Source organism: Pan troglodytes, chromosome 9 (genome assembly GCF_028858775.2).
Source record: "Pan troglodytes isolate AG18354 chromosome 9, NHGRI_mPanTro3-v2.0_pri, whole genome shotgun sequence".
In the NCBI taxonomy this organism is placed as follows: domain Eukaryota; kingdom Metazoa; phylum Chordata; class Mammalia; order Primates; family Hominidae; genus Pan; species Pan troglodytes.
In genome coordinates, this window is record NC_072407.2 from 104,157,951 (window position 1) to 104,172,286 (window position 14,336).

The 14,336-nt window shown below is 42.6% G+C and overlaps 1 protein-coding gene across 13 annotated transcripts in view; it reads left to right on the forward strand.

Moving 5' to 3' along the window:
* The first annotated feature begins 6,458 nt into the window (after positions 1–6,458).
* The window catches only part of YAP1 (Yes1 associated transcriptional regulator), a 125,571-nt gene continuing 117,693 nt past the window's right edge, over positions 6,459–14,336 (forward strand). For 8 of the 13 annotated variants that reach the window (XM_016921860.3, XM_016921863.3, XM_001151467.7 and 5 more), the window contains exons 1-2: positions 6,459–7,200; positions 10,168–10,418. In XM_016921860.3, coding sequence (XP_016777349.1) covers positions 6,880–7,200; positions 10,168–10,418 — 572 coding nt within the window. In that variant the 5' untranslated portion in view covers positions 6,459–6,879. Of the gene's footprint in view, positions 7,201–7,611; positions 8,774–10,167; positions 10,419–14,336 lie in introns of those variants that run through there. The other 5 variants (XM_016921859.3, XM_016921862.3, XM_016921861.3 and 2 more) reach the window with 2 other exon arrangements.

The following is a 14,336-nucleotide window of genomic DNA, read 5'->3' on the forward strand; positions in this document are numbered from 1 at the left end:
AAACACCTAGAGGACTGGTTAAAACCCAGATTGTGCCGGGCGCAGTGGCTCATGCCTGTTATCCCAGCACTTTGGGAGGCCGAGGTGGGTGGATCACCTGAGGTCAGGAGTTCAAGACCAGCCTGACAAATATGGAGAAACTCCATCTCTACTGAAAATACAAAATTAGCTTGGTGTGGTGGCACATGCCTATAATCCCAGCTACTCAGGAGGCTGAGGCAGGAGAATGGCTGGAACCCAGGAGGCGGAGGTGGCGGTAAGCCGAGATTGCACCATTGCACTCCAGCCTGGGCAACAAAAGTGAAACTTCATCTCAAAAAATAAATGAATAAATAAAAATGAACCCCCCCCCAAAAAAACAGATTACTGTGTGCACCTCCAGAGTCCCTGATTTTGTTGGTCTGGGTTATGGCCAGAGATTTTACATTTCTAACAAGTTAGTGATGCTGATGCTGCTGGTTTAGGGACCACATTGTGAGAACCACTGACAGATAATCTCATATATAGTATATTTAGAAGGCATCTTTCCATTTTTAGTATAATTTAGTAAAGTATAGTAAATAATGAGATCTAGTAGCCTTTATTTTCAAGCCGGGATGTGGAAAAGTATAAGCCGGAATTTGATAACTGGTATTGTATATAGCATTTGAGAGGCTATTTAGGGGGCCTATTTGGTGCATGCCACACCTAGCTCTGCCCTAAGCCTGAAGCGCCTCATACTGCAAAATTCTTCACACCCGGCTATTCGGCCCAACTTTAATTTCTCTCATAAGGATAATTTCAGCTAGATTTTAGAAGAAAAACAAATCTAATTGAAAATTAATTTTTACTGTAGCACATATGACTTTATATTTTAAAAAAAGAAACTGATTAACCAAAATGCATCTATAGTTGGAAGAATATAAAAATGACATATATATTTGAAAGGAGTAAGCCTTTCTGGAATAGGCGTGACATCTCCAACATACCAAACAAACAAGCAAAAAGTATTGAACAAATTAGCTCAATATACAAAGCAGTGTCAGAGAAGCCAATTAAATGTTGGCTTTTTTTTTCTTTTTTTTTTTTTTTTGAGACAGAGTCTCACCCTGTCACCCAGGCTGGAGTACAGTGGCACAATCTTGGCTCACTGCAACCTCCGTCTCCCGGGTTCAAGCAATTCTCCTGCCCCAGCCTTCCGAGTAGCTGGGATTACAAGTGCGCGCCACGACGCCCAGCTAATTTTTTGTATCTTTAGTAGAGGTGCGGTTTCACCATGTTGACCAGGTTGGTCTCAAACTGGCCTCGTGATCCGCCTGCCTCTGCCTCCCAAAGTGCTGGGATTACAGGCGTGAGCCTCCACGACCAGCCAGGGAAAGACTTTCAAGGCTTTTGTATATGGTGGCCTCCATATCTCTGAGCAACTGGAGAAGATATCATTTTCTGAGGGGCAGGGGGATAATGAATAAATGTGATGAGTTACCTGACTAAGTTTAGAATAGCTATATCATGCAAGAAAAGGCTCATTACAGATGCAGGGAAACATGGTTTGGTTAGAGACTATAAATGTGGAAGGACACTAATCCATTCACATGTGAGATTCCTTTCCGTTGACCCCAGAAACCAAGGTGTTAGCCAGGCTTCTCGGAGGCTGAAAGAGAGCTGACCACTTCTTTCAAGTTCCCAGTGTGCTTAGCATGCCAGAATGCCAAGAGAAGGTTCTAAAACATTGGTATGTTTCAAATGTTTACACTTAACAAGTTAATACTTTTAACATGGGATAATTACAAAGACAAATAATTGTGATATTCACCAGATAATTATAGAATTTACTTAAACTATTTTTTTTTTGAGATGGAGTCTCGCTCTGTCAGCCAGGCTGGAGTTCAGTGGCGCCATCTTGGCTCACTGCAACTTCTGCCTCTCCTGTTCAAGTGATTCTCCTGCCTCAGCCTCCAGAGTAGCTGGGATTACAGGTGTGCGCCACCACACCCTGCTAATTTTTGTATTTTTAATAGAGACAGGGTTTCACCATGTTGGCCAGGCTGGTGTCAAACTCCTGACCTTAGGTGATCCACCCGCCTCAGCCTCCCAAAGTGCTGGGATTACAGGTGTGAGCCACAGTACCCGGACTTTTTTTTTTTTTTTTTTTTTTGAGATGGAGTTTCGCTCTTGTTGCCCAGGCTGGAGTGCAATGGCTCCATCTTGGCTCACTGCAACCTCTGCCTCCCAGGTACAAGTGATTCTCCTGTCTCAGCCTCCCAAGTAGCTCGGATTACAGGCATGTGCCACCATGCCCATCTAATTTTTTTGTATTTAGTAGAGATGGGGTTTTACCACATTAGTCAGGCTGGTCGCAAACTCCTGACTTCAGGTGATCCACCCCCCTTGGCATCCCAAAGTGGTGGGACCACAGGTGTGCACCACCACACTTGGCCTACTTAAACTATTAATTCATAATGCATTATAGTGTCATTTGGTGATGAGACAAAGTTTAAAGTTCTACAAAGAATGCCTCCTTGTAATTGTATAGTGTAGGCATATATTTGGGAAGGTAGTGTAACCTTATTTGGACAAAATGTTAAAAGCTTTGATTGAAGCTTCTCATGAATGTGGGGCTAGGGCCCTATAAGCTTAGGTGTTGGAATAAAACACAGATAACTGGATTAAAACAGTTTAACAGATTCGGTTCATTAAAATCCATGAGAGAATGGATTGAAGACTTAGATAATTGTGAGAAATTTATTTATTATTATTATTGTTTTTTGAGACGGAGTTTCGCTCTTTTGCCCAGGCTGGAGTGCAATGGCACAATCTCGGCTCACTGCGACCTCCGCCTCCTGGATACAAGTGATTCTCCTGCCTCAGCCTACCAAATAGCTGGGATTACAGGCATGTGCCACCATGCCTGGCTAATTTTTGTATTTTTAGTAGAGACAGGGTTTTGCCACGTTGGCCAGGCTGGTCTTGAACTCCTGACCTCAGGCGATCCACCCACCTCAGCCTCCCAAAGTGCTGGGATTATAGGCATAAGCTGTCATGCCTGGCATGGGAAGTTTAAACAATGAATTACGATTTCCAAACTGAATGGCAAGGATGTTATCTTAGTCTGTTTGTGCTGCTATAAAAAATACCACAGACTGGATAATTTATAAATACTAGAATTTTATTTCTCACAGTTCTGGAGGCTGGGAAGTCCAAGATCAAGGCAGCAGCAGGTTTGCTGTCTCATGACAGCTGCTTTCTGCTTCCAAGATGGTGCCTTGTTGCTGCATCCTCTTAAAGGGATGAAGGCTATGTCCTCACACAGCAGACAGATGAAAGGGCAAAACAGCTGAATGCTGTGTGAAGCCTCTTGTATAAAGTTCTTAATCCCATTTAGGAGGGAGGAACCTTCGTGACCTAATCACCTCCTTAAAGGCCCCACCTCTTTAATACTGATGCACTGGAGACGTTTCAACATGAATTTTGGAGACACAGAAACATTCAAACCATAACAGAAATGAAAAGGGAAGGGAGTGATAGGTTGCAGAAAAGGGAGAGGTTAAGGATAAATGAGGTGAGTAATGAAATAAGAGAACCAGATAATTATTAAGAATATGGTATACCATAGTCTGACTTCACTACTGGAGTATTTCTGGTTGATGCAGAGTACAGACGAAGGGGCAGGTGGCTAAAGTGAAGTAGAGATGAGGGTCCATTGTAGTTGACAGGTCAACTAATTGGGATACGCGTGTTTTGAGATAGTGATCTACCTGGACATTGAAAATGATCCAGGATAAGGGTGCATCTTTATACGAAGAAGGTGACTCCCTATTTTAAGATGCTGTCAACAGATAATTGGTCCACAAAATGGGCAGAAGAGGAAGGGAGTAGACAAAGGATTGAATATGTTATCTTTATCCCCTACTACACCGTGGTTGAAATTGTATAAACGAGGAATAGTAAGTTACAAAATCTTGGTTGATGATACAGAAGTGCTTACAGAACATAGTCACTCCAAAGACCCTTTCACTCCACTTATCAAAGTAATTTTGTCCTCAGTTTAATGGCAGGTGAAACAATATTGAACAAAGCAGCCTCTGCTGTATCTGAAGCCCTTTAGTTAGTGTTCATAGCAGTAAATGCTCTAGTAAAGGGACAGCTTCTATTCCAATCCCAGGTTTTCAATCACTTTGGTTATTTTTTTGAGACAGAGTCTCACTGTGTTGCCCAGGCTGGAGTGCAGTGGTGTGATCTCAGCTCACTGCAACCTCCACCTCCTGGGTTCAAGTGATTCTCATGCCTCAGCCACCTGAGTAGCTGGGACTACAGGAACATGCCACCACACCTGGCTAATTTTTATATATATATTTTTTTTGTAGAGACAGGGTTTCACCATTTTGGCCAGACTGGTCTCGAACTTCTGACCTCAAGTGATTCCCCTGCCTTGGCCTCCCAAAGTGCTGGGACTACAGGCATGAACCACCGCACCCGGCCCACTTTGATTCCTAAAGTTTTCTTTCAGGTTAAGTTTTTAATGCATAGTTTCTGCCCAAAGGTTTTGTTTGTGTGGACTGATTATTGGATATGAGAGGAAGGGACTACCAACAGGGTCCCTGAGGCTGTGCTTAGAAAGAGAGGGCTGCTGCAAGGAGAGGCTATGTTACTACCTGTGAAATAATCTGTGAATATGGGACAACAATGACAACTGACATTGATGTGGAACTCACTGCACGTCCCAAACTGGGCTAAGTACTTTATATCCATTGACTCATTTAATGCCCCAACAACTATGAGGTAGGTGTTATTACCCCTGATGCTAATATTAAAGAACAGGAAATAAATAACTTGTCCAAAACCTCACAGCTAGTAAATGGCAGAACTGGGACCTGAACTCAAAACTCTGTAACTCCAGAACCTACAAGTTTGTCGTTAAATGCACTTGATATTTAGGAGTGGGAACAAATCCAAGAACTAGTCATGGGTGTCATTTACTCTGATCCTTTTTTTCAGACAGGAAACTGGGGGTTCAGAGTAGTTGATTGGAATCTTCTGTTAGAATTTTGAGTGTCTGAGGCCTGCTCCTTTGGCCGAGCCCTACCACACCAAGTGATACAGATCCTTCAGAATTCTCTTGGGCATGTTCTGGCTGAAGGAAGAAATTACCTTTTTGCTCACGGACTTTTTCCTTGCTTAATCCTACTTATACCTTTGTTTCACTAGCATTGTAGACGAAATCATTAAAACAAGAAAGCCAGATTTCCTTAGAATGGGCTTGTGCATTTAAAATTAGACTGATGTTGCACAATCCTATGAATATATTAAAAAAAACAGTGAATTGCTTAAATATACAAATATGTACAACTATTACAAAAACTGTATGGTATATAAATTATATCTCAACAAGGATGCTTTAAAAAAAAAAAAACCCAGAGTGTATGACTTAAAGAACATTTCTATTGTTTTTGAGTGGCTTCCAGAAGGGCTCCTTGTACATCAGGTGCCTGGGGTGACCTCCTTGCCCATTCATTTCTTATTCAGTCCACATTAACGGAGTCCACCCTTGGGCCAGGCACAGGGATAGCAGGGGTAGGGACCCAGCTCCTTGAGGATGAAAGACAGGTACAGAGGAATGAATGCTTGTACCTGAAGAAGCACTAATTTTTTGGGTTGCGGCTTCCAGTGACTAATGCAAATTCGAGTACTAAAAAAATTGATGTGATTTCACTATTTGGAAAATGCAGTGTTTTTGTTTCTTTTAATAAGTTACACTGAGTCACAGACCTGGTCTCAAAGCTTCAATTACAGTAACCATTTACCCCTTTCAAGTGAGTTTTTGCATACTAACAGATAAGTGAAACAGAATTACAAAATAAAGTTAATGCTGAAAACAATGGACCTTTATTAACATCAATGCCGGCTCACGGTATCTATTTTAACTGCAATCTATCCTCCCGGCTTTAAGCTCGCACAGGCGCTCCGCTCGGTCAAGCCGGGGTAACGCGAGGAGGAGGAGGTGGGTTCGCACATCCTCTCTCCACTTCTTTCGGCCTTGGCCCTTTCGCAGGTCCAGGCGAACTGGAAGCGCCTTTCCCGAGCACGGGCGGGGAAAAGGGGCCGAGCGGAGCGGAAGAACTTCCTGCAGCCAAGGGCGCCCGCGTTCTCCGCAGACACCACAGTTCGGACCCGGATTGGACCCATCGTTTGTGGTTCGCGGGGCAGAATACGGGGCACGCTTCGGGCCCCTGCCCGGCTGAGCGCGGGCGAAAGGCGGACCGGGCCAGGGCGAGCGGGTCACGTGCGGCCGGGAGAGGCGCCGCGGGCCGGGAGTGTGCAGGAATGTAGCAACTTGCAGCGAAAAGTTCCCTGCGCTGCCGGCCGGGCCGCGGTGCGGGCGGGCGCGCAGAGGAAGGAAGAGCCGAGAGGAGGCGGGGCCGCGGCGGCGCGGGCGGGCGCTTCTCCTAACTTTAGTTTTGGCGTTTGAGGCGAGTTTCTGTCTCAGTCGGGCGCAGCCGCCGCCAGGGAAAAGAAAGGGAGGAAGGAAGGAACAAGAAAAGGAAATAAAGAGAAAGGGGAGGCGGGGAAAGGCAACGAGCCGTCCGGCCTCCGTCAAGGGAGTTGGAGGGAAAAAGTTCTCAGGCGCTGCAGGTCCGAGTCCCTCGCAGCCCCTCCCGAGGCGCAGCCGCCAGACCAGTGGAGCCGGGGCGCAGGGCGGGGGCGGAGGCGCCGGGGCGGGGGATGCGGGGCCGCGGCGCAGCCCCCCGGCCCTGAGAGCGAGGACAGCGCCGCTCCCGCCGCCCAGCGCCGCCCGGCCCGCAGCCGTCGCCGCTTCTCCACCTCGGCCCGTGGAGCCGGGGCGTCCGGGCGTAGCCCTCGCTCGCCTGGGTGAGGGGGTGCGCGTCGGGGGAGGCAGAAGCCATGGATCCCGGGCAGCAGCCGCCGCCTCAACCGGCCCCCCAGGGCCAAGGGCAGCCGCCTTCGCAGCCCCCCCAGGGGCAGGGCCCGCCGTCCGGACCCGGGCAACCGGCACCCGCGGCGACCCAGGCGGCGCCGCAGGCACCCCCCGCCGGGCATCAGATCGTGCACGTCCGCGGGGACTCGGAGACCGACCTGGAGGCGCTCTTCAACGCCGTCATGAACCCCAAGACGGCCAACGTGCCCCAGACCGTGCCCATGAGGCTCCGGAAGCTGCCCGACTCCTTCTTCAAGCCGCCGGAGCCCAAATCCCACTCCCGACAGGTAACCTCGTCGCCCCTCTCCCCGTTTCCCCGTCGGGCGGGCCTCAGACCGGGGGGGCGCTCGGGAGCCGCGGCCGCCAGCTCTGGTCAGGGGAGGGGGGTTGCGGGAACTCTAGCTGGGGTGGGGGTCCCGAGGCGAAGTGGAGGAACTGGAGTCGTCCACTCCGCCGCGGTGACCAGCTCCCCACTCCTCCCAGAGTCCGGGGCTGAGATTTGTTTTTCCCTTCTGAGTTTCTCTCTGCGGTTGCAGCCCCGGGGGGCGTGCTTTCCCTCCTTCTTCCTTTCTTTCTTCCCGGGGTTCCCGAGAGGTTGGCGGGAGTGGAGGAGGGGTGGGGAGGAAGGAAGGGGGTGGGGAAAGTCGGGCCTGGGCCGCGGTGGGCTTGCACAATGCGCGCGCCTCCGCGCGCTCCGCACCTTCGCTCCCGCCGGGCCGGGCTGGGAAAGGGGGAGGGGGGCCTCTGGCATTTGTGTGTGGGTGTGTTGCCAGCGGCGGCCGAGTTTGTGAAGTTGAGCCCTGGGCCCCTTTCCTTTGCGGCCTCTCGGTCCACTTCAGTCTCCTGGGGGAGTCAAATAATTGTTCTCTTGTTTTCCAGTGTTGATTAGAGGTGGGGGTAGAACCGGTCCATTTAGTTTTTTGCTCTTTCTTTCCTTCCCCCCTCCCGTTTCCCCTCCCCCTCCCGTAAGCATTTATTTTCCTCGCTGCTCAGGCGATTTCGGAATACAGGTTTCGGGCTTCCCCTGCCCAGACTTTCCTGGAAGTTGTTTATGGAGTTCTTTCACCCCTGCTCTTCCCTTGTGTGTTGGAACTTGGGCCGGCTTGCTGTTATCAAACTTAGTAGGTCGCGTGTTGGTTTCCCAGTTGTAGACTATTATTTACAGTCGGCTGAAACGCTTTTGAATTAGCCACATCTGTACGTTGCGCAGGAACTGAGTTGCGCTTTACAGTACCGAGGTTTTAACACAAGCCTTTGATAATACACTGCAGGTTGACTCATAGGCTAAGTCCTGCCTAGTTCAACTGTGATTAAAAGTTAATGTTTGGGAAGCGATGACTAATTCTAGGATCGCCATTGCTTTTTAATTTTTATTGCGGATATGAACATGGCTGCTATTCCACATACACAATGTTCGATTATTGTGCCAACTTGATTCAGCATAGAAGTGAAACTGTTGATAATGAGTGTTAACATTCCGATAGGTCCCAGTGGATTTGTTTTGTGTAGGGTTCTCTCTTTTTCTTTTTTATTTCTTCTTCTTTTTTTTTTTTTTTTTTTTAAGAACTTGCTTCAGGCTAAACTTCAGCATAGGAACTTTGCCCAAAAGTTAATAGGTTTTCCAAATACTGCAATGTAGTTAGCCCACTCGGGATGTAACTTGAGTGGAAAGAAGAGTTACCGCCCCCACTCCCATTCCCTCTCCTATTTGCAGGCCTGTTGTATAGTCTCCTGTCGGAGACCAAAGGGTTTTGGAACTCAGAAAAACTCACTTAACCTGATGACAAAAACCCGGGTTAAGGAGGAGGAAAGAAGGAAAAACAATTTAGCTGCTTGCCTAAACACTTCAATTTGTCTTAGGTATGCTTTTTTCTCTTACCCCTCGAAGTGGGTTTATGGACTCATTGTGGGTAAATGTATGTTGGCATGCACCCTACAGACTGCACGGTATGTTTTCAAAGTATAATACACATAGATTGGATCCCCCATTTTGTGGCATCAGCCACAAAGAATTACAACTGGGAAGTGTACTTTTTCTTCTAGTAAATAATTTTTACAAGAATTTATATCCAGCAGTTCTAAAATTCATAAACTATTATAGTTTTTTTTGTTTTAAGTAAGTTTTTAAGTGTTTTGCATCTGTAAATTCGACTTTTATTTCTCCTAATGATTTCCTAAATCATACTTATTCTGATGGGAAACTCAAAAAGGTGTATCACTTTAAGGCATTAATGATTCTACTGAGTCCTTCCAGTTTCCTTACCTTTGTGAATCTAGGAAATTCTAACTTTTTGATAATCAAACTCTAATGCTAATTAAAAATATTTTAAAAATATGCAAGATTATGAATAGTACAAATCTAGGTTGTAAATACTATTGTTCACAACACAAACTGGTGACTGTAAGTTCTTTTATATACATCCATTTTTCCATCATGAAAACTATTTTATAAGGGAGAAAACAGGCATATGGAAGTTAAGATACTTGTTCAGTGTCACACTAGCCAACTTAGACTGGAACTCAGATCTTTGGGGTCTGAATGCAGAATTTTTTCTGCTTGTATAGAGTTGTGGATGTGTGTGAGTTCTTAAGTTAAAATTGGACTGATAACATCTTTATCTTCTACATACAAAGATATAGTTGGGTTTTTTTCATCCTGTTCATTGTAGATGGCTTTTAAGAACATTTGGGCAGTTCAAATTTGTTGCTCTCATTAAAATTTGTGTAATTTGTTATGATTTCTTTATTGGTGGCATTTTTATCATGGTGGGAATAAATGACAAGGGCTTGTTTTTTATTGAGTTTGACCTAGAAAAAAAATTAATTACTTAAAACCTAGTAAAAAATGCATATTCTTTGTGTTGTGTTTATACTTAGAACATTTTAGAACTTGGAAAAGCACCCATAACTGCACTGACCTCTTAAAAATTAGGTTTTAAAATTCACTATTATTTTTGGAATGTTTTATTCATTCAGTACTAGTTGCCCTTACATGTCTAGTGTGGACTAGGGGAAATTCATTAGATGGACTGCTCATCAATACAATTACAAACATTTATAAAATTTATATTAAAATTATATAATATTAAAAGTATCCGTTTGAAAACCTGTGTTCTCCAGTGTCGAATATTAAATGCTGAAATTTTCCTTTGGTACTTAGATATTCGGCTGCAATTAAGCGCTGACTGGGAAATTTAAAGGGACTCAGTTGTGTTTTTTCTTTTTTAATTTTTCATCTTAATATTCCCTAATAGGCCAGTACTGATGCAGGCACTGCAGGAGCCCTGACTCCACAGCATGTTCGAGCTCATTCCTCTCCAGCTTCTCTGCAGTTGGGAGCTGTTTCTCCTGGGACACTGACCCCCACTGGAGTAGTCTCTGGCCCAGCAGCTACACCCACAGCTCAGCATCTTCGACAGTCTTCTTTTGAGATACCTGATGATGTACCTCTGCCAGCAGGTTGGGAGATGGCAAAGACATCTTCTGGTCAGAGATACTTCTTAAAGTAAGTGGAAATAATGGTGGGAGACAGTTATCTAAGAAAAATGTGTATTGGAAAACACAGTAAAGTGGTGTCAAGATACAGAATATCATTTATTTTTATGTTTTATTTAATATTTATGTTAAGCTCTGTAGCTCTGTTATATCTTCCATATATATGTTTCAGTTTGGTATGACCTAAATACCTTTGTTAGTATGGGTAATATTTTGAAAGCTTTACTGAGTCTTGGTTCTGAGCCTCTTTATAATCTTCTCTTTTGTGGAAGTTTGGTTATTCTCATTTTGAGCTTGTGCCAAACCTTTTAATTAGCCTAGCACAAAACAGAAAGAATACCATGAAAATTTTCAAATTCTGGGAATTACAGGGCTAGCAGCGTCTTACAAAATACGTATGGTGCTACTTGTATCTTTTTAAATAAGGATTTTATTGGTAGAGAACTACAAAATAAGGGCTTTTTGGGGAGTCTAATTTTACAGTATTTTAAATTGTGAAATGACAAGCACTACAACTGAAGCTTGATGTGACTTACCAATATTTCCCCCCAAAAATGTAAAGGGAAATAAAAATTTTTAGGTTTCATATGCAGTCGCTCAGTGGCAAACTTCTTTCAAGCTAGTAGGTCTTCACAACAGAAACCCTCCTCTCTGGGAAAACAAAAACATGACCGTTGGGTTGTTTATTTATTTTTATTTTTTCAGTCCTTTTGTGTTTAATAAAATGGCAGAATTACACTAGGCTGAAAAGACATAAATAGAATTTTCTCTCCTCTAATTTTGAAATTACAGATAAGACCTCAATTTTTTTCTGGCTTGTTTGGATCAAGTATATATTGAAATGTTGACTAAAACTAATTATGATAGGCTGAAATTGATGTCTTTAAAAAAGCTCACTTAATAGTGTTTAATCAGGTTGAGATAATAAAGTGAAAAACAGTGTAAGATTTGATTCGGATAGGTCTTGACAGTCTACTCCTAAGGCAAATGTAACATTTATTTATCATACCAGATAACACCATTAAGGATGTTTTGTTGTGTGAATCCTAATATGTGTTTTATATTGATTGTCTTCCAGGGTGGGTTGCTACCTTGTAATGTAAGATAGAAAGTTTTGTGACAGACTTACAGAAGAGCAAAGGAAAAGGTTTGATCATGAAAAGTTCGTACAGTTTTTTTTTGCCCCCTTTCCTGCAACTTTTTCTTTTCTTTTTTTTTTTTTTAAATTCATTTTCTGGTGTCCTGGTATCCATTTCAAAGGATCAGGTTTCAACCAGAACAGTAAAGGGCCTGAGACTGGAAAGTACACACAAGTCTGGCAAACTCATCTGCATGAGCAAGATCATTTGTTCTCAAGCAGACATCCAAAGTAAATGATTGAAAGAGCTGCTAGCTGTGAAGGATGTGTCTTGAAGGGGAAGGGAGTGGAAACAAACCAGGTTGTTAGGAAGAAAAAGAAAGGCTGCACTTTTTTGAACCTCTCCCTGCTGGGTCACATGCTGACCTGGGGAGATTGTTAAACAGCTTAATAGCCTGCTTTCCTTCTTTCTTTGGTTGATGCTGTGGCTAAAAGTATAAGGTTAAAGAGCAACATTTATGCTCTTCTTCTTAGTTCTTTGTATCTTGTAATAATTGCTTGTAGGTGATACCTGCCTACGATTTCATTATTTTGAATGAATGATCTTTTTTTGAGCTGAAATCAGTATTCTAGATACAGTTGGCCTTCCGTATCTGTGGGTTCAGCATTCATGGATTCAACCAACCTCTGATTGAAAATATTTGGAAAAAAATTACATCTGTATTGACTAATGTACAAACTTTTTTCCTTGTCATTATTTGCTAAATAATGTAACAACTATTTAGCCTTTATGTTGTATTAAGTATTATAAGTAATCTAGAGGTGATACAAAGTATATGGGAGAATATGTATAGGTTATATGCAAATATTATGCCACCTTATATGAAAGACCAGAGCGTCTGTGGATTTTAGTACATGTAGGAGGTCCTGGAACCAATCCTTGACCACAGATGCTAAGGAATGACTATTCATTTTTCAAAGTTTCCAGTGATTCTTCCTTTGTGAAGAAATGTTTCTCTTAAAGGTATTGATATATGTAGATGGATTAATGAAGGGTATATACCTTCCAACCCCAGTCACCTCAATTCACACCTGTCAACTATGGGCCTGTAAGGAAGATAAACCAGGCTAAAATAAATAAATCTCAAATTATGTCATAGGAGAAAAGGTTGCAAGGGTAGAGAGATATTTACCCGGAAAAGAAAAAACTGGGAGGAGGAGAGATAAGACATGATTGTTGTTTCAGTGTTTCTGGGGAACTTTTATGTGGGAGTAGGATTAGTCTTACTATATAAGAAATGTGAGGAATTTTGATTCCATGGAAGAATTTTCTTATATAAAACTTTTAAGAACTAGAAGAGTTTTCCTGGACAGGTAAATCTTGCTCAATAAATGTAGGTGAAATCATGGTTACTTGGTATCTGTCAGGGATTCTATGGAGGCCCCTAAACATTGGATGTGGGAGAAGAATGCTGTGGGCTTATAAAATTTTGTATTTTAAAGAGTATCTGCTTTATGAACATTATGCAATTTGGAGAAAAGTTATGAAATAAGATTATTTCACCTTCTCCAGTTAGCTACTTCCATGATGTTATGGACTGTATAGTTGTTACAACTTCTTTTTTGTGTACTGAACAGATAAATGAGATTAATATCCTAACCATTAGTCAAAGATGATGATAAACTAAGCTTTTGGTGCCAAGTTTCTGTTGTCAAAGTTCATTTTTATCCTAGTTTTGATGTTTTAAAATAGGGCTGTCTTGTAATCAATATTTATATACTGTCCTCTTGTATCTAAAGAGGAGTGTTGTTGTCATCAGATGTAGAATGAAGATTTAAATTAGTTGCCTATTTTACACTTGTTTCCGCAATGAAACATTTTATTTTAATCCATCTTTTTAGATATTTGTTGGAACTGACTTTTAAGTTACAAAGTCTGTAACTTATTGAGATTTATATTTGGCATGAAGAACCTGACTATAAATGGTCCAGACAGGCAACACGATGTAATTTGAGAAAAAACTTAGAAATGTTGAGTTAAGAAACAACCCAGTTGTTGGCCTTGTGACCATAGATGATTGAGTTTTTGAAGTTAGTTGGCCTATCATCTAGTTTCCAGGCAGCATGATTACTGAAAGATTATAAGCAGGCAATCATTCGTTGTTTTAAAGCCCTCCTTAGGTCAGTGAGATCTTGTGGAGGAGACTCGTACCTTACTTTGGCAAGTGATACGGTGGAAGTATGGTGCTAGTTACATTTATCAGTGGCTTGTTTTCAAGCTCTGGGATGAATGTGAAGTATGTAAACAAAGCTTAGCCATATAATATTTGTTCTGCTACATTTACTATTCAAAACTAATTCCTTTACCATCGTATTGAGCTTTCATTTTAAAAGAATTCATTCTCTTTATGACTCTGAGAGTTATTACCTTCTTCAGCTGTCTTACGGTTTTCCTACAGGAAATAGTTCTTCAAGTAGTTGGTCAACAACTTCCTATTTCTTTATAAGCTGCTGAATAACTTCCTGACTCAGTATTCTATAATATCTCTGGTTTCAAGGAGTGTTTTTACTTGCAAGTTTATTTTATTGACTGTGATGCCTTATAACTATTACCATGTTCAAAGATATGTGTTCTTATATATAATGTACCATGTAGGACCTTATAATTTGATTTAAGGAATCTGGATCAGTGATTTTAAAAGTTTGTACATTTGCATTGTTTTAATAATGTTCTAATAAGTTTTAAAGCACAGTTTTGTTTCATTTCCATTGTTTATCATTTTCTGAATAACTGGCCACAATGTTTTCAGTCTGCGAAGATTCAAGGTTTTTTGTGGCTGTGATTTAAGT